The 19545-nt window shown below is 44.2% G+C and overlaps 1 protein-coding gene across 1 annotated transcript in view; it reads right to left on the reverse strand.

Annotated features, from left to right (window-relative positions):
- The window catches only part of TXLNG (taxilin gamma), a 172324-nt gene extending 164160 nt beyond the window's left edge, over positions 1-8164 (reverse strand). The window contains exon 1 of the mRNA XM_085622676.1: positions 8024-8164. Coding sequence (XP_085478802.1) covers positions 8024-8113 — 90 coding nt within the window. The 5' untranslated portion in view covers positions 8114-8164. The remainder of the gene's footprint in view (positions 1-8023) is intronic.
- Positions 8165-19545: the final 11381 nt, after the last annotated feature.

Consider the following 19545-nt stretch of genomic DNA (forward strand, 5'->3'; position numbering starts at 1 on the left):
ACCTGATACTAGCAGATTTTCATGCTCCAACCATATCACTTACCCATTCACAAGGCTGAAAAGATGTAATAGTTTTTCTACACAATTAATTCCTTCCTTACCTCTTCCCGTGTGCTTATTGGAATATTCTTTACTTTTTGAAGTACAAGAATACAATGCTTTCAGGCATCCTAACCTTCCTTTGAACACTTACTTAAATTTGTCTAATGTGGTCACTCTAGTAACTAGTCACTTTAGTGGTACAGCTTCTCCATTCAATCTTCCTCTTCTTGAACTAGTTTTCAGCTTCAAGATCTACACAGACATCCACAAAACATTCCTTAAACCTGGATCTTAGTTGCCTCTCTCAAATTGAGCTTTCCGTGTGAGCTTAGACCCAAAGTCCATCATAATCATGATTACCCCACTTGTGTTAGTTTGGTCTTCACAGCTATCAACAGTATCATCAACAGCCAGCACTGCTTTCTCTACTTCTTCAATCAACATCTCAATCATTCGGACTTCTGGTCTATCACTGCCTCTGCAAATCTTCACCAGATTCCTCAGCCCTCATATTTACGGCACACAGCTTTAAATATGCGGCTTGTTTTCTGACTTACTTCAGCAATAAAGCCTACCTGATCTCACTTCACTCGTTTACACAGATTGATGGAGCAAGGACTCGTATAAAAGGAGACTTGCTCCGAAGCAATTCCCTCAAATAACTCATAACTCTGTAATAATTGTGTTTGTAAGTACTAATCTGCACCAGAAATTCATACATTTGAATCTATGGGAAGCTTGTCTATGTGTATTACTAACAAGTAACCCGTGTGTCTCTAAAATGGCTGCTAAACGCAGGAATCTGCATTGCGCATGCGTCTACTGCATCTACGTAGTATGACGTACTATCGCTTGGAGGGAAATCTTTGCAGCTCCGCAGTTGCTCTTAAAATGGCCGCTTGAAACCCACATGATAATGCTCATGCTTTGTTGAAACTAAACCATGTAAATTTACTAAAATGCTAATGCGAAATATTATTATAAGTAAATGGGATTAGAGTAGGGATAGGTGGTATACAGTGAAACCATTTCTTTTTGATTCTAATATTCTCTTTCTTTGACCTCTATATTAGTTTGTATTTGGGCCTCCGTGTCGGACTGAAGCTTGTGCACCATGTGACCATTTCACATGCGCAGTTGTTACGACCCAGGAACCGAGATGCAAAGCTTTGAATGTCATCCAAAAGAAAACAGTAACATACCCTGGGAACTAGCATGATGTCCTGAGAACAGAAAGGATTTTAAATACAATTGCATACATTGTATTGATTAACTTGTGAATACAGGTGGAAAATAAAGGATGGGAAAGTAAATTAAGAGGAGGGAACATAGAACAATGAGCTTAAAGAAAAGTATTAAACTTAGCATGGTGTGATGATCATCTCCTCTTTTCTTGTCTAATCAGAGTTAGGAGTTTCATAAATTTGAAACATTTAGGGGTGGCACATCTCATTAGAAAGGTATAATAGAGGTGATAGTTTAGTTAGATTAGTTATCACAGAGAGACAGAGAATGCTGAGAGAACGAGATGCTGTCCAAAAATTAAGAAAAAAACTGAAGAAGATCCAAATCCAGACTTAGAATTTTTGAGCCAATTAATAGAAGAACATCGCGGAAGAACCGAGGAGGCACATAGTGTCAGAGAGGGGTGCAGCGCAGGCGTCGTATCTAGAAGAGGTCATTTATTCTGTCCTGAATCATGCCCTGAGCCTTTGTCACCTGATCTGTCCCAGCGGACCCTTTCAATTCCGTGGCCATGGGGTTGGTTTCCACACCAAACTAGGTAAATATAAACCTGTGTAGTATGTCAATGTACTGTTCTCTCTTTTTCCTCCTTACTCAGGTTCTGTCATCGTAAGAACTTTGTTTAACGATTACTCTGATTGAATTACTTTCTCTTCCTCCCCTTGACAAAGACTGTGTTCTAACTGCATTTTGGTTGTTAGCTCACATGAATTTACTAGATAAACATTTTAAACTCTCCAGAGTCTGTGGTCATTTAATAAAGGTTTATTATATGTAATTTTTCATCTATTTAGTTAACTAAAAGGTCCATTGACCAGAGGAAAATACATTGGATCAAGAGGTTTGGTAGGAAATAATTAGATAAAAATCATACTACAGGTATTAGCACAATAAATTGACCCCAGCTGTATCTACCAGCCTATATGAATGAGTGTGTGTTTAGGGCCCAAGTGAACATATAGTAAGTGAGTACCTGAGGTTGGTAACATGCTGGATTAAGAGAATGCCCTTCAATTCCTTGTATTTGTTTTTCTTTGCTAGAATACTTGAACCTTCAACTCTCTTGCTCTCGTCACCTACAAGAGACACTGAAGGGTCCACCCTCATACTTCCTCTAACTCATCATTTAAATTGGTACTTTTTTAAGCCATAGTTTACCCATCACTTTGGGTACAGTACTGTTGACCATTAATTGATCACTTACTATCTCTTCGGCGGAACATGATGACAAATGTGTCTCTTGCATACTCTGAACAATGAGTACCAATAAGCACTGAAACCTCACCAATTATCAGAGTTGAAAACAAATAGTTGCACTCCGCTTAAATGCTGACCATATCATACAACACAAATGCCTGCAACATTCCTCACAGCAACACCACCCCACAAACTAGAGAGAGCAGACTATTCACTCAAAATGAATTATTTAACCGTTTGGTGTCTGACTTCATACTCAATATGAGAACCTATGTCGACACCAGATCCTATACCAGAAAGCTGCAAACCGGTATTGGGTAAGGAAACCAAGATAATACATGTATGGCTTCTCAGCTGGCCTAGTGCAACTCATCCTTCTGGGTATTTTTGCACAGGGTAGCATGCAATAGTGGTTTTCCTGTACAAAGCAGTCCCGTTCAAATGTACCACTATACAACAGGCATGTACGCTTAGAGGTGAATTAGGTATCAGAAATACCATAAACATACACTCAGTCGCTATAGGTTGCCCATTCAATCGTAAAAATACACATGTAGTATCTGAAATAAACTGTGACAGACCACCAGCAGGCATGTTTCTTTCCCACAACAATGAGGGCAAACCCCCAGAGTTCTTTAGTAGTACCTAATAGAAAGTACAAGACAGAGCAGTACACGCTAAAGTAGGTTATTTAGTAACAGGGTACATCAAGTACCTTTCATCTGTCTACTTCAGTCTTTCCCAGGGAGCTGCTACACTGAACAATTCCAAGCACTGCACTCACACTTAACATGACCGGGGAGTACCAAAGCAGATTAGGGACAAGAAGTAGATAAAAAGCATCGACAAATACATTCCCATTTGACAAGTGGCTTTTTAAATTAAAGGATCTTTACTGTCAGAACTGTATTTCTGATAGGAAGAGATTGTGAGTTTAAGTGGTCCAGCTTTTCCCTTGAGAATGTCAAGCCTGTCATGGAAAAGGGATTACTTCTGTAGTTTACTTTTGCTCTGAAGAAGTTTAAGACTATGTTGCTGATTTCTGCACCTTTTCTTGACTTACAAACTCTTACGAAGCTGTGCATTTAAAGTGAAAGTGCCCTCAAGTTAAAATTAAGCACTAGAAGCAACAATATCTTTTATGTGTAATCCTATGCCATTGAAGAGCACACTCATTTTTTAGGTCTCGCCTGCCTATCGCGTAAGCGATCGCTCCGCAAGACTTATGTAGGGGCTTCAGAAAAGGCCCCCAAAGGCTTCCCAGGCGGATCGAGTGGCGGTTACGCGCACAACCGCTCGCATTCCATTTGCCACCAGCTACTTCCTGCGCGTGCGCCGCCTCACGTATTCAGAGAGATTTAGTAAGGGGTACAAGACCTTAGGAATGCGGTTTATGGCCAGTGCATGTGAGGCACTCGAGCGAAGCTGGCATCGGACTTGAAAGCAGCAGACTGCTTTCGCCAGCGCGCGCTCGGCCTCACTTCCTGCATACCCCATTACAACAATTAACTTTCGTTATAACTCACACCCCATATGCTCGTTCCCTCCCACCCTTCCTTTGATGTCCGCTTTTCTTGTTGTTTACAAACCACGCCGCACACTGCTGCACGCCGCACACTGCCGCACACAGATGCATTACTCACTGCTGCACGCCGCACACTGCTGCACGCCACACACTGCTGCACGCCACACACTGCTGCACGCCACACACTGCTGCACGCCACACACTGCTGCACGCCACACACTGCTGCACGCCGCACACTGCTGCACGCCGCACACTGCTGCACGCCGCACACTGCTGCACGCCGCACACTGCTGCACGCCGCACACTGCTGCACGCCGCACACTGCTGCACGCCGCACACTGCTGCACGCCGCACACTGCTGCACGCCGCACACCGCTGCACGCCGCACACCGCTGCACGCCGCACACCGCTGCACGCCGCACACCGCTGCACGCCGCACACTGCTGCACGCCGCACACTGCTGCACGCCGCTGCACGCCACACAGTGCTGCATGCCTCACACTGCTACACGAAACACTGCTGCACGCCACACACTGCTGCACGCCACACACTGCTTTTATGCGAGTTTATGCTACTGACATTTTAAATGACAATGCCTTTTATTTGTTTTAAAACCAAAACATAAATAAAAGGCATTGTAATTTTACAATGCCAATAGCTCAAACTCTTATAAATGCGAGACCTATTGCATTGCAAATGCTTGTTTAATTTGAGATTGTATCTTCCATCCACAGGAGTTTGGGTATGTTTTCAAATGTCAGCCAGTTGATTTGTAATTGTTGGAAAATTAGAATACCAGTATTGTTCACACTGCAAGAGTGTTGAGGAATTAGGAGTACTGATGTTGTTATACAGATGCTTACTCTGTGTCATTAACTGGATGCCTCGGAGCATGGTGGAAGGTGCCGACTCCACATGTTTGCAGTTTTGTAGTGGGGAGCAATGGCCACAATGACATATGTAGTAGTGCTAAGTTAACAGTGCTGTGAGCTGCAGGGTGGGTAGCCCCTTTTAGCGTGTATATGCAGTGGTAAGCAATCTGTGATTTCTGTTACAGTTGCAAATGAGGACTCCTCCCCCCACTGGAATAGAATGAATAGTTTTCTGTGGGGAGCGATGGTCGTACTAAGATGCGCTGCCTTCACAGTTGCTGAAATGGAAAGCATTGCTGGTAGAATACCACTGAATTATCTCTACTCTGACTTTTAGACCCAGGAATGGTTTTGCTTCTGATGATCTAAGTTAGGGGCTGGGATCATGTTTATTTAGCTCCTGGAATGGTATAGTATTGCTTCTATAGGCTTCTTTTAGCTTTGGTTTGTTCAAATTAGGTCTACTATAAAGATAACTCCACAAGCGTATGTCAGTAAAAGGAAAATAATGACTATTAGAAAGTTTGAAAAACAAAGTTAAAAAAGGTGTGTACAAAAAATAATTGGCTAGAAAAGATTAAAGAATAACATTATCTAGGATTTGTTAACCATGGATGATAGATTTATCTGGAAACTCGTATTAATAGCCAGAAAGTGCATAGCAAAATCAACCATGGGCAGGGTAGGCCAATAAAATATAACAGTTTAACACCAAAATAGAGAATGTTCAGCCTGTCGTGCTGGCATTCAATTCTAAGGTAGCACAGATTGTAACCAAACGGCTGCAAATCTGCCCAGAATAAATGGGCATGCGTTCAACAGACGCCTCATCTTATAAGACATCATTGGTATCACAAAAGACAAACAGCATTCAGAAAAGAACTGTTCCATTACAGGAGGCACGGATATTGACAAAGGCGAGACTTCTTTGTGCACTGACTTGCATAACATATGAAAAACAGCCAGCACAGACAGTCTACATCCCGTTTGGAAATGTGTGGGTTAAAATATCTAGAATGGGCAAGGCCAATGTAGCAAGCTTATTTTCTGTGGTACTGAACTCTCAGTCTCTAGAGAACAATTTAAGAGAGCCCTTAAAAATGTTGTACCTTAATTATTTGGGGCTGAAGATACGATCAACCCGGGGCACTAGGAATCACATTAATGTATTGACACATGTTCCCTGCATATTGCAATAAAAACTAAAACTAATCCTTAACAGATAAAATAGAGCTGTTTTGAATTGATTCCTTTTTTGCAGGCATTGCCAAGCAAATTCTATGGCTTCCCCCGGAATAAAGCAAGACTTAATGTGTGTAAGACAATGTAAGACTCGAACACATAGGGGCAGATTAACAAGCTCCTTGCGCCTCCTTTTTTTTTTTTTAACGCAACGGTGGTGCTAATAATGCGCCCAATTTACGTGACGCATCTAGGGAGATGCGTCACGTTGTAAATCCCTGCGTAAAATATACCTGTGTCAGCTATAGTGTATGCAGGGTGGGCGTTCCCACGCAAAAAGCCATGTAGAACTGACGCAGTAGATTTACATTTCACTGAGTCACTCTACGCCTTACCTGCATCAGAATCCCTACGCCTGCTCAGACCAGGCGTAAGGAATGACGCAGGACTTTTTGTATGGGACTCACCGATCTGTTGTGGCACATTGCTGAAGTTGCGTCACTTTCATGAGCAACTCCAGCAATGGGTCATTTTTTTGCCAACAAATGCGTCCGTATTTCGGAAGCATCTGTTAATCCTTGCGCTTTGAAACACTGTATTGTAAATACAGCGCATCCATGGTGGCGCAAGGACATTTGGCACTGGGGCAAGGAAACTGACACTTCTATGCAGATGCGTCAGTTCCTTGTAAATCTGCCCCGTAGTTTTGAAGTGTACAACTTTGAGCAAAGACAGGTCAAAGTACATCGCTATAAGTGGTTATTCAATCGGACAACGACATGCGCTTACTAACTAAGGGGTTGCAGTCCATCCGCTGAATGGAGGATTATATGGCAAGTTGTCTGATGATGTTTTCAGAAGGTGCTGGACAGGCATCTTAAAAAGGAGTTTGATTTTTTTCTTGATATTCAACAGCTTTTATGCTTTATCTAAACAAAAATACAGTAAGAAAATAGTATTTATCTGTGCAATGTTTCAGGTTTATATTGTATCACGGCAGTTGGATGTATTCGTTTTGGCTCATTGGTGTGGTACAGCTTCATCGCTTTCGTGTCCTTTGTTAAGAGAAAGATGCGTTGTGACCTGTCTCCGTCCTAATCTACTGTGGAATGTTGCGATTTCATGCTCTGTAACATATCCCTTTCTGTTGGAAGTAGAGGCTATTGCAGCGGTGATCATTCACATCATGGCTCCTGGCGAGCTTTCCATACGTGTAACCAGTTTCTGAATAAAATATTATTTTAGAATCTGCCTTCCTCCAGAGTCCTCCCGTTATCATTGGCCATCTTTCACTAAACCAATAACTTGGAACAGGGAGGCTACCACCTGGTGTGCACGGGATGTATACAGATTGGAAGTTTCATTTTAAATACCAATCATCAAAATGAGGCAGTGGTGGATGCTGCTACAAAGTGCGCGCTCTCGATGGGGGGGTGAAAGACTTGCCTCCAGGGCAAGAAGCCGGTTGCGCTCGAAAAGAGGCCGCATTAACCACGTAGATGACAGGCCATCCCTCGCTCCACAAGCTGTCAAGATAATCCCATATGAAAAACAGGCGTGGAAGCGCCGGTTCCTATGAACGTAAACTCTCTGGGATGAGAACACGGCGCCGCCATGCCTGGCGGGACAAGCTGCGCAACTGACGGATCTGCGCCTCCCGCCAGACTGGAGGCATCGCAGCATGGCAGGCAAAATATTACACAACATAGCATAAGGTAGTACGCAGCAGCCGGGGAACAAGGCCCCCCACCTCTCCCACTAGACGCAGAACAAGGAGGTGCTATGATGGCAAGCCCGTGTGGCTAAGTCCCGAGAGTAGTTTCCCTCCGGGGGTTTATCCGCAGCAGGTGCCGTGATCCCCCTCCTCCGGGAAACTACGTACGCACGAAAACAACCTAAAATGAAACGGGCTAAGTGGCCGATTAACCCCACCCTATGTAGGACTGGCGAATGTAGTTACCTGCTCTGCGCCGTCTCCTGCGCTGTCTAAGCTTAAGCTCGCCACTGCTGCTGCACCTCGCGCCACTGCCTCTTGCACCTGAGTCGCCATGTTGTGACGGGAACAGAAACCCGCGAGGCGGCGGTGGGGGACGCAAAAGTCGCGCGACATGCTGGGGCAGCACCAGCTTCTCTGGGCGGGCATGTTGGCCCCACGAATAGGACGGCCATGATAGAGTGGAAACGTAAGGGCGCGATAGAAATATGAAAAAGACTGCTCAGGCCGTTACACGGACTTCTTAAACGCATAGCTTTGCTGTTACTAGAAATTACCATTTATACCAAAGGTGAGATGCAGTTTATTTTAGTCTGTTTTGTCTCTCATTGATATTTGAACTTTTTCATTTTTTATTATTTTGACCGAGTAGGCTTTCGGCCCGCTACTGCTTGTATTTTCTGTAAGGAGAATACTTTCTCCATCTCTTTCTGAAATTACCGTGCGGGGCGCATTACCACGAAAGGAGGACAAGAATTGGTTGTAATGGCACTTCGACCTTTTCACCACCGGTGTTCGGCGGCCACCTTGAAATGGTATTGTCTCTAACACACTGGAAACTGGAAAGGCATATTTCCCCGCGGGGTGAAAAGGTTGCCTTTTAGTTTTGCAATTATAATGAATCCAATTGTACTGTTTTGTAACTGTACACAAAGTTTCACATCTTTAAAACGGCTTTATAAATATTCACAAAACAATGGTTCTGTCGGTGAGAACAGCTATTTCTTATATAGATAAGTCAATTGGCTAAATTATTCTCTGCAAACGGGAGTTTAGAAGCGATGCCAGTTATGAATCCTGACAAGCCGCTGCAATCCGTCAGCGTACCCTGCAAACTGATTTCTTTGTGGTTTCGTTTGTTTTACGGTATATTCCTTAATTGTTTCAGCATTAAATGTTTGCACAGAATAACGTAGCCAATTGAATTCTATGTCAGGACAGGAGGCTCCGATGATGCTTTCTCATTTCTTTACTAGAAATGCTCAGCAGCCAATAAAACAGTATAAGAAAAAACTACAATACCCATGAACACCAGGGTATGACGTATAACCATAGAGTTCACTGTATATATAAGGCAATATGGCAAGCACAACATCCTCTTTCTTTGCTGCTCCGCAGCCAGTTAAGTGCTTGCTTCCTTTTCTAATATATTTACTTGTGATTTAAATGCCTGTTTAATACTGTAGCCTTTCGCTGCCAAAAGTTCTTTACATTGTAGCGCTTGTTGCTGTATTACCATGGTTACGCCTTTCGCATTGTTTACCGCGTCGCTCGCCGCGTGTGTCCTTTGAGCTGCGGGGAGCGTGTGGTTCACCTCCCGTTGCCGGGCGCCTTGCGCCCGCGTCTCGGTTTGTTGTGGAGAGGGAGACAGGGGCTCGGAGCACTCGTGCTCGCGCTGCGAGGGCTCCGTCTTTCGAAATACTGGGCGGCCGTTACCGCGCATGCGCGGCGGCCATGTTTGTTGATTGAATCAGGTGTTTATCGCCTGTCAGAGCGGTCGCTTCGTGCCGGGAGCCCACAGCCTCAGTATTTGCCTCTTTTACGCCCATTTTTTGCAATTTAAAACGTTTGGGCTGTATAATTATGCATAGGCATTGCCTAGAGTGCTAGTTTTTGTTTACAGCAAGCCCTCCCTCCACATTTGAATTTATTTACTTAAGGTGTTCAGATTTATCTGCACTTTGGCTTGCTGTGGGGTTTTTTCACTCCCCCTGCATTGTGCCTTTGGCCACTATTGATTTAATTTTATTGTGGGCATTGAATACTGTTACACTTTTTGTGTCAGAATGGAAGAATATTATGAAGAGGATTGTTATTATTATGAGGAGGATCCTTCTGGCTCTTTGGAGCATGAATTGGTGGAAGCACTAGATCAAGGGGTGCAGCATTCCGTGAATAAGGCGCTGGTGCGCGCTATTAACCCTTTGAAGCGACATTTGTCTCTTTATGCCCAACAGCAGGGTTGGTTGCCGTCACGTACGTCAAAGTCCCCTGTCAATCCTCATAAGACTGATTTTCAGCGGTTGGCTAAAACACTGTCTTCGGACACGGCCTCTCCTAAAGGGTCGGCTGGGACCTCTTTTTCTTCCTACCATGATCCTGATGCTGATGATGCACACTCCTCCTCGTCTGAATTTGAACCACCTCCTCGGAAAAGGGCTCGCAAAGAACATTTTGTTGACGCTCCTTCCACTCCTCCCATTCTTACATTTGAACCTTCGGAGATAATGCATCCCCATTCCACTTCCTGGCTACCTTCACCAGCGGTGGCGGATTATGTCCAATCCCACATTCGCCAACCTTTTCCTCAAGATGCCCGAGCACGTATGAGATCTGAATGTCCCCGTCCTGATCTGGCAGATCATTTGGCCGACACTCCGGAGGTTGATCCTACCATGGTCACCTACCTGAAGAAGTATGCACGAGACCCTAAAAAAGGTTTGGATAGATCTTGGCGCTCCTGCCAGGATAAATTATTAGATTTATTGGGCCCACTTACAAAAATGTTAGATTTGGGTGTTCTGGCTAAAGAATCATCGGCTCTTGTTAACCCGGATGAACTCATTCAATGGGCTCAGAGAGCCATATGTCAATTGGGTAATGCCAATTGTGCGCTTTCCTGCGAAAGACGCCGCTCCATCCTTCTCCGCCTGGATCCTAGGCTAGCGGAGCTCGCCTCTTCTGAGGCCGGCCCTTTGGCCCAGGGGCTCTTATTTGGTCAACCATTCCTCAAAGAACTTTCCAGTTTCGTGGCCACTTTCAGTGGCCTTGACAAAGCCCAGGCCTCGCTGAGGCGGGCGTTTCGGCCGGTTTTTGCAAAGGCCGGACGTCTTAGGGGACGTTCGTTCGGCCGCGGATCCCAGCAAAATTCTCAACGAGGATTTCAGTCCCACAGTGGCGGTGGACAGGATCCCGGCTTCTCCACCCGTTCAAACTTCTATCCCTCCCGCAAGGGAAGGGGACAATTCCGGAAGGGTCGCTTCGGAGGACAGCAAGGAGGTCATCACGACTCCAATACTTCAGGTGAGAGTGATTCCTTTTTCCGAGGTGGTTTTGGGGGGAAGGCTCCAGTTTTTTCTACACAATTGGCAACTAATCTCCAGCGATGCTTGTATTCTCGAAACTGTTCAGGGCTACAAAATAGAATTTTATCAGCCCATGCCTCAACCTCTCCTTCCTACCCCGTTGATCTTTTCTCTTCAGGATCAGGAGATCATCTCCTCGGAGATCGTCTCTCTTCTCGCGAAAGGGGCTATTCTTCAAACTACCCGCCATCCCAGAGGGTTTGTAAGTTCGGTGTTTCTAGTTCCGAAACGAGGGGGCGGTTCCCGCCTCGTCCTCAATCTAAAGGAGTTCAACGGCGGAGTGGTTTACCGACATTTCAAGATGGAAGGGATCCATCTTTTGCGAGACCTTCTCCGAGCGGGAGATTGGATGGTTCGTCTCGATCTCAAAGACGCCTATCTGTCAGTCCCAATCTTCAAGCCTCATCGGCGTTTTCTTCAGTTCCAGTGGCAGGGGAACTGGTTCGAATACCAAGTCCTTCCGTTCGGCCTCTCGTCGGCCCCGTGGTGCTTCACGAAACTTCTGAAGCCAGTGGTGGAACACTTACGCGCGCGGGGTCTCCGCATGATTGTCTATCTGGACGACATTCTGATCATGGCGGATTGTCCTCACAAATTGATCCTGCATCTCGATTGGACGATCGATCTTCTCCAATCCTTAGGTTTTCTGGTGAATCCTCAGAAATCTGTCCTCCTTCCTTCACAGGTGATGGAGTTTCTAGGTTTCCAGGTCAATTCTCTCACCTGTCAACTTCTGTTGCCCTCTCAGAAGATTCGTTATATCAAACGAGAGTTGGTGTCGATTATCTCCAAACGGATCGTGTCATTGAGATCTATAGCTCGTGTAGTCGGTCTATTAGCGTCCTCAATTCAGGCGATCTTTCCCGGTCCTCTGCATTACAGGGCATTGCAACGGCTGAAGATCCGTCATCTTCAGCAGGGTCTTCGCTACTCCGATCAGATTCCTCTGTCAGACTAGGCGAGATGCGAGATGCGAGATGCAGTGGTGGCTGGACCACATGGAGGCCTGGAATGGTCGAGCCCTGTTCGGTTCCTCTCCGGAGATAGTGATAGAGTCAGATGCCAGTCGGTGGGGCTGGGGAGCCCGGTGCGGTCCGATTTCAACGGGGGGTCGTTGGTCCCCGCAGGAGTTGTCTCTTCACATCAATTGTCTGGAACTCCTGGCGGGTTCCTTTGCGATTCGTTGTTTCACGCCTCTTCAGGCCAATTGTTGCATTCTTCTCCGCATGGACAATGTGTCCGCGGTTCGTTATGTCAACAAGTTGGGCGGCACGAGGTCCAAATTGTTAGCGGAGATCGCCAAAGATTTTTGGCATTATTGTCTGCAAAGGAAGATCACTGTTATTGCAGAATATCTTCCGGGCCGCAACAATCTGATTGCGGATTGGCATTCACGTCACCTTCGGGATTTCAGCGATTGGAGACTTCATCCCCGCATCTTTCGTTCCCTCAGTCGGTTTTGGGGGCAGAGTCACATAGATCTCTTTGCCTCTCGCCTCAACGCGCAACTTCCCCGATTCTTCAGTTGGAGACCGGATCCGGAGGCTCTGGCCACGGACGCATTTCTCCAGACCTGGCCTGCCCAGCTGTGCTATGCCTTTCCTCCATTCATGATGATTCCGAGAGTCCTTTCTCGAACAAAGCGATTTCAATCAGAGCTGATTCTGATTGCTCCTCTGTGGAGGGCTCAGGCTTGGTTTCCTGTTCTTCTGGAAATGTGTTGTGCGGTGCCGATCCTTCTTCCCCAGAAGTGGAATCTGTTGCTGGACCCTCTAGGGAATCCGCATCCCCTAATCCAGTCAGGCTCTCTCCGTCTTCTGGCTTGGCGACTTTCGGGGACCGTTGGTCGGTCCCAGGCCTTTCAAGCGAGGCTTGCAAATTTATCAGCGAGTCCTGGGCGCCCAACACTCACAAACGCTACGCAGGTTCTTGGAAACGATGGTGTGATTGGTGTGTTCAACGGGAAGCTGATCCCGCTACAGCGGATGTCTCTCTAATTATTAATTTTTTGGCGTCTCTTGCCTCTTCAGGCTTAGCTTATCGGACCGTTAACAACTTCCGTTCTGCCATTTCGGCAGGCCATTCTCCTCTTGACGGTAAACCTGCCGGGGAGCACCCTTTGATTACTAAATTGCTCAAGGGTATTCGCCTAACGACTCCCCCTTGTCCTAAATATTCTTCTTTATGGGATGTTTCCATTGTCTTGAATTTTTTGGACTCCTGGCCTTCCAACCCTTTGCTTTCCCGCAAACAGCTGTCAGCCAAACTGACCATGTTACTTTGCCTTGTCTCGTGCAGACGAGTTTCTGATGTTCGGGCCTTAGATTTGGCTGGTCGTTGTTTTACCCCTGAGGGTGTCACTTTTCGAATTTCTCGTCGTACCAAGATGAATACTTCATTGATATCCTATCCTTCTTTTCCTCTCCGTCCCAATCTTTGTGTGGTCCAATGTCTCAAAGATTATGAGGTAAGTACTGCTTCTTTACGTTCTGATTTACAGGGTCAACTGTTGATTGCTTTGCAGAAACCCTTTCGTCCTGTTACCCCGGCTACTTTAGCTCGTTGGGTGCGCTGGCTTATGTCAGAAGCAGGCATTGATGTATCTATTTTTGGGGCTCATTCTGCACGAGGAGCTATGGCTTCTAAAGCTTTTTCCTTGGGTGTGACTTTGTCCGACATTATGAAGGCCGCAGATTGGTCTTCTGATTCCATGTTTAAGGCTTTTTATTATAAACCTATTGATCATGTTGCTTCAGTAGTGGTGGATAAGCTTTGAACAAGCATAATCGGAGCCTCCTGTCCTGACATAGAATTAAAAATTTGCTAACATTCGTGACAAGAATTTTCAATTCTATTAAGGACAAGGAGGCGAGGATTATCCCACCCGTTATGTTCCTTCTCATGTATTAATTTGCATTTATACAGATGTTTGCATATGTATTATGTATCTTCTGCTGTTATATTGTTCTCTGATATTTTTTCCCCCCACTTGTTACATTTTTTCTTATATCGGATGTATTTTACGGCAGTCTGTCTCTTTTCAGGTTCTGACCCGAAGTGACAATTTTACTGCATCCTTTGGTTTCATCTGCATCCGATGGCGTCTGGCTTCCAGAGTCCTGTCGCCCTCCAGTGATGTGCGTTCAGCCTTACAGACTCCTGCTGCCTTTGCTGGTGGTCCCTCCTGTTGGTCGTTGTGACTCTTCATCTGTTTCTTCTACTATTGGAACTGTTCTCACCAAAGAAAGAGGATGTTGTGCTTGCCATATTGCCTTATATATACAGTGGACTCTATGGTTATACGTCATACCCTGGTGTTCATGGGTATTGTAGTTTTTTCTTATACTGTTTTATTGGCTGCTGAGCATTTCTAGTAAAGAAATGAGAAAGCATAATCCTCGCCTCCTTGTCCTTAATAGAATTGAAAATTCTTGTCACGAATGTTAGCAAATTTTTAATTGTCTATATAAGAAATAGCTGTTCTCACCCGACAGAACCATTGTTTTATAAAAAACTATACCCAGGTTCTGAGGGACACAGGGTTACCCCATTGTTAATTGATTATAAATATTCACAGCAGGTCACACATATATATATATATATATATATATATATATATATATATATTCACTTAAAAAACCATAGGTTTCACACATGTTATAGTTAGGTGGATATTTCACTCGTAAAAAACCAATGAAATTCCCCCGTTATAGTTAGTTCAGATAACTATAACTCGCGCGACCGCCACTCTATCACAAGGATGATGTCATCAGTGATGTCATGAGTGATGCCACTGACCATGTCATGAGTGATGTAATATGTGACGTCATGAGCAGTGGATTGCGGGCGCGCGAGTTATAGTTATCAGAACTAACTATAACGGGGGAATTTCATTGGTTTTTTACGAGTGAAATATCCACCTAACTATAACATGTGTGAAACCTATGGTTTTTTAAGTGAATTTGCAAGGTTTTTTAAATGCTAATTCCTAACTATAACCTGTGTGAAACCTATGGTTTTTTCAGTGAATTTGTACGTTTTTTTAAATGCTAATTTATTTATGTATTATTATTTTTTTATATATTTATTTTACAATAAACTATGTATTAAAAATTATTATTATTTTTTTTTGGTTTTTCACCGTGCGCGCACGGTGCACCCCCGCGATTTAAAAAAAAAAAATTAAAAAAATGTTTCTGCCTTCGGGGTCCCTCAGGGTCCACCTGACAAAGGCTAGGGGGTCAGGAACTCTCTACCCTGCCCCCTTTTCACGTTCGCCGCCTTCCTTTTTCACTCTCGCACTGAAAACAAACAAAATGGCGGCCGACACTTCCTGATTTCGACCGATTCGAACGTTGACTAACATGTAACCACCAATCAGAATTACGCTCGCGCACGTTAGGGTGCTCGCACGGTGCGCGCTTATAGATATTTATATGCTTTTAAATGCTATTTTCTCAGGAACTACTGAACAGATTGACACCAGACCTGCAAAAGGCACTTCCCTGACCTGAGGACTACCTCTCTGCCACATTTCAAGTAATTCTGTTCAGCCGTTCGGGCTGTACCTTCGACTAAAGGTCCTAAGGAAAAATGCATGGGGAAAACGCGTTTTGGGACCCCCCTTTTTTCTCGGCCCCCACTTGACGAATCACCCCGAGACTTTCAGGGTAGGAGCTGAACGGAGCGCCCCATTAGTTTTGAAAATTTCGTGAGGATTCGTCAACCGGCGCCAAAGTTATTCAAAATAGAATTTTCAGATTTCCTATGGAAACTCGGTCCTAACTATAACTATCTACTGGCGACCGCCAGTAGATTATATATATATATATATCCACGCTACCAACGATGTCCACGCTCTCGGACAAAGCACAGCACTCCGGGAGGATTCCGTATATCAATTTATTCGGCAACAGGCAAAAAGACAGACGCGTTTCAGGGTATCCTTCGTCAGTGTCTCATTACGCTAGCCGCGCGAGAACTTTTTTAAATTCAAAAGACCCATGACGTCACTTCCTCACCCATACGGCCAATGCAATACTGTCTATCGCATGGCGGCCATCTTAACAGGGTGAAGATAACGTACCAGCCTATAGAGTTGTACACAGTTTCAGGTATTGCTCTCGACATTTAAGAATTGCATCAGCAGCGTTAAAACACAATTGTTACTAATCATGATTGAAAACAATTGTTAATCAGTTAGCATATTATAAATGTTATTTAACAATTATGTTACGGAGAGAGCTACAAATCTTAGTACAATTAAGCCGTGGATCGGCATGTATATTGTAGCAAGCCTCATCATATACATTCTGAACCTCGGTGTATTAAATAATTCATTCAATGGTTCAAACAATAAAGCCGTGAATCGGCCTAAACATTTTATAGTGAAGTGGTCCACTGAAATCCATGAGACTAAATTCCCACAAATGTAAGAAAGAGTCAAAACATACTCAAGGGGAACCTAAATAGGAGACAAGAGTTGTTCTTATCCCTTATATTCCCTGAGTTGTATGAGTAAAACGACAAAAAGAGGAAGAGATTACAGTTACGTCTACAAAGTATACCAAATTACCTCCCCAGATGCACAGCTAATTCCTCTCCGCTATTCAACCCAAAGGGTGTTTTGGTGTGCAAATCAATAATGTAGCGGGACTCAAGTCTCCGCAAACGTTGCACTCTATCTCCACCTCTTGGATTAACATATACACAGTCCAAGCCAAAATACTGTAACAGTTCCCTGTTACTCTTGTGTTTGAGGGCGAAATGTCTGGCTACAGGGTAGTTACTGTCTTTATTCATGATTGCGCGTTGGTGTTCCAAGATGCGCATCTTTACACTATGAATAGTGCTGCCGATATATTTAAGTCCACAGGGACACAATAGACAGTAGACTACATGTGTAGTAGTGCAAGTAATGAATTTATCTATGGGTTTAGTTTTTTTTATCCCATCGATTGTGTAGCTCAAGGTTCTTTTGCTGTTACAGCAAGCTTTGCATTTCCCACAAGGGAAAAAACCTTTCATTTCTTTCAGAACACCTTTAGGTTGACTAATAGGTGATAAGTAGCTCTGAACTAGTTTATCCCTCAAAGACCGTGATTTGCGGAAGGTAATCAGTGGCACTGTCGGGATTTCTTTCCCCATTACGGAATCGGTTTGCAGTATATGCCAATTCCTTTTCATTATATTCCTCAAAGTGTTTGCATCATCTGAGAAAGTTGTTATCATTCGCAATTTGCTACCTTCAGAATTACTCCTTTTTATGCTGTTCATCTGGGTATCATTACGGGTCAACAAGTCCTTCCTATTAATCTTATTGACTCTCACTAGTGCTGCATTCAAAACTTCCTGACTATAGCCCCTGTTAAGAAATCTTGTGAAGCAGTTAGCAGCAGCAGTTACAAAGTCATTTTCTCTGGTGCAGTTTCGTTTGAGCCGGAGAAGTTCCCCATAGGGTATGCTATTTATCAGCTTGGGTGGGTGGTTACTACTACCGTGTAAGATTGAATTACCGGCAGTCGGTTTCCGATATAAATCCGTGCCAAGGTTGCCATCCCTCACCTGCACCTTTAGATCTAAATAATTAACTTCAGTGGTGCTAATTTCATGTGTGAACCCAAGATTAAGATTATTATTATTAAGTTCAGAGATGAAATTTTCAGCTTGTTCAATTGAGCCTCTCCAGATTATAAAAAGATCGTCGATGTAACGATACCACACAACTATGTGTTCGGCCCATTTTTGTCTTTCGTCACTAAGGGCCACCTGCTCCTCCCACCAACCTACGAAAAGATTCGCATAGCTGGGGGCGAAGCAGGTGCCCATAGCTGTACCAGAGATTTGTTTGAATAGCTGCCCCTGAAATAAAAAAATGTTGTTATGAAGGCAAAATTCAATAAATTCTAACAGCATACTGCTGTGCTCTGCAAACTTGAGGGGCCTTTTATTCAGGAAGTATCGCATTGCCATTATACCCTGATGATGATCTATACAGGTGTATAGGCTAGTAATGTCCATAGCAATTAATTTGAAGGTAGATTCCCAGTGCATGTCCATCAAATGAAGAATAAAGTCTTTGGTGTCCTTAACGTATGACTTCAATTGTATGACAAATGGATGGAGAAAACTGTCTATGTAGATGGACATGTTCTCTGCTAAGCTGCCCTGTGAAGAGACTATCGGTCTCCCGGGTGGGTCAATTTTATCTTTGTGTATCTTCGGTAATTGATAGAACGTAGGTGTCACTGGTTCATTATTCCGTAAAAAGAGAAATTCATTGATGTCAAGCAAACCTAAATTATGCCATTTGGTAATCATGGCATGATACTTTGTGATACTGGTTTGATACACATCTTTATTGGTCCTTTCATAGAACTTGGTGTCGTTCAACTGCCGATAAGATTCTCGACAGTATTGTTCTCTAGTGAGTAACACTACGTTACCCCCTTTATCCGAAGGTTTACAAATGATATTATCATCCATAGCCAGGTTTTTAAGGATCACTTCTTGTTCGTGGGTTAAGTTCCTCTGTTGTTTTGGTGGGTGGGAGGAAGCCTTGATTCTGAATTTCTGAAGATCATGAAGTACGGCATCAGAGAACGAGTCTATAGCATCGTATGGCATTTGAGGGTTGAAAATGGAAGGGGGCTTGAAAGTGGTTGAGGGTGTTTCTTGGTCAATTCCTGCCCGATGTACTCTCAGGACTAAATCCTCACTCTCTGAGGTTGTAATTGATTCTTCAGCCCGTAATTCTTCCAACAGTTCGATTGTATCCAGATCTTGAGCTGTCAAGACATCTGTTACTTTCTGCCTAGATTTGTGCTTCAGTGTTCTTGCTTCAGTTATAGAAGGTTTCAATTTGAAATATTTCTGTAGCTTGATTTTCCGGACAAATTTGAACAAATCAATGCGCGTCTGCGTGTATTCTAAGCGGTCGCTTGGGCAGAATGATAATCCTAATTTTAAGGCTGCCTCCTCAGCATTGCTTAGTACACGTGGCGTGAGGTTGATGATGGTCAAATCATTGCTTTCTTTTACCATCGTTTTCCCCTGTTGCTGCGCTTCGCTCGGGATGCGCCCCTGCCTCTTCCTCTGCTTCGTGCGCCACCAGCCACCTCTCCTTGTCCGTCTGCGTTTTCTGGAGGCTTGCTCTTTCCGCCTCTCAGCCACGTTTGCCGTATCAGATCGAACTCCAAGTGAAAAGGATAGTTCGTTTTATCACTCTGTGGGGCAGTCGTGTCTTCACCGGATAGTTCACTTTCAGTGATCTCAGATTCTGAGGTTTCTATTCTGTCAGACGGTATTGGAGATTTCTTTTTATAGATGGCTTTACGTGGTTCATCAAATTTTCTTGAGAAAGTTAGAATTCTCCCTTGGGCGTAATCCCGTTCATCACGTTCA

Source organism: Triturus cristatus, chromosome 8, assembly GCF_964204655.1.
Source record: "Triturus cristatus chromosome 8, aTriCri1.1, whole genome shotgun sequence".
Taxonomy (NCBI): Eukaryota; Metazoa; Chordata; class Amphibia; order Caudata; family Salamandridae; genus Triturus; species Triturus cristatus.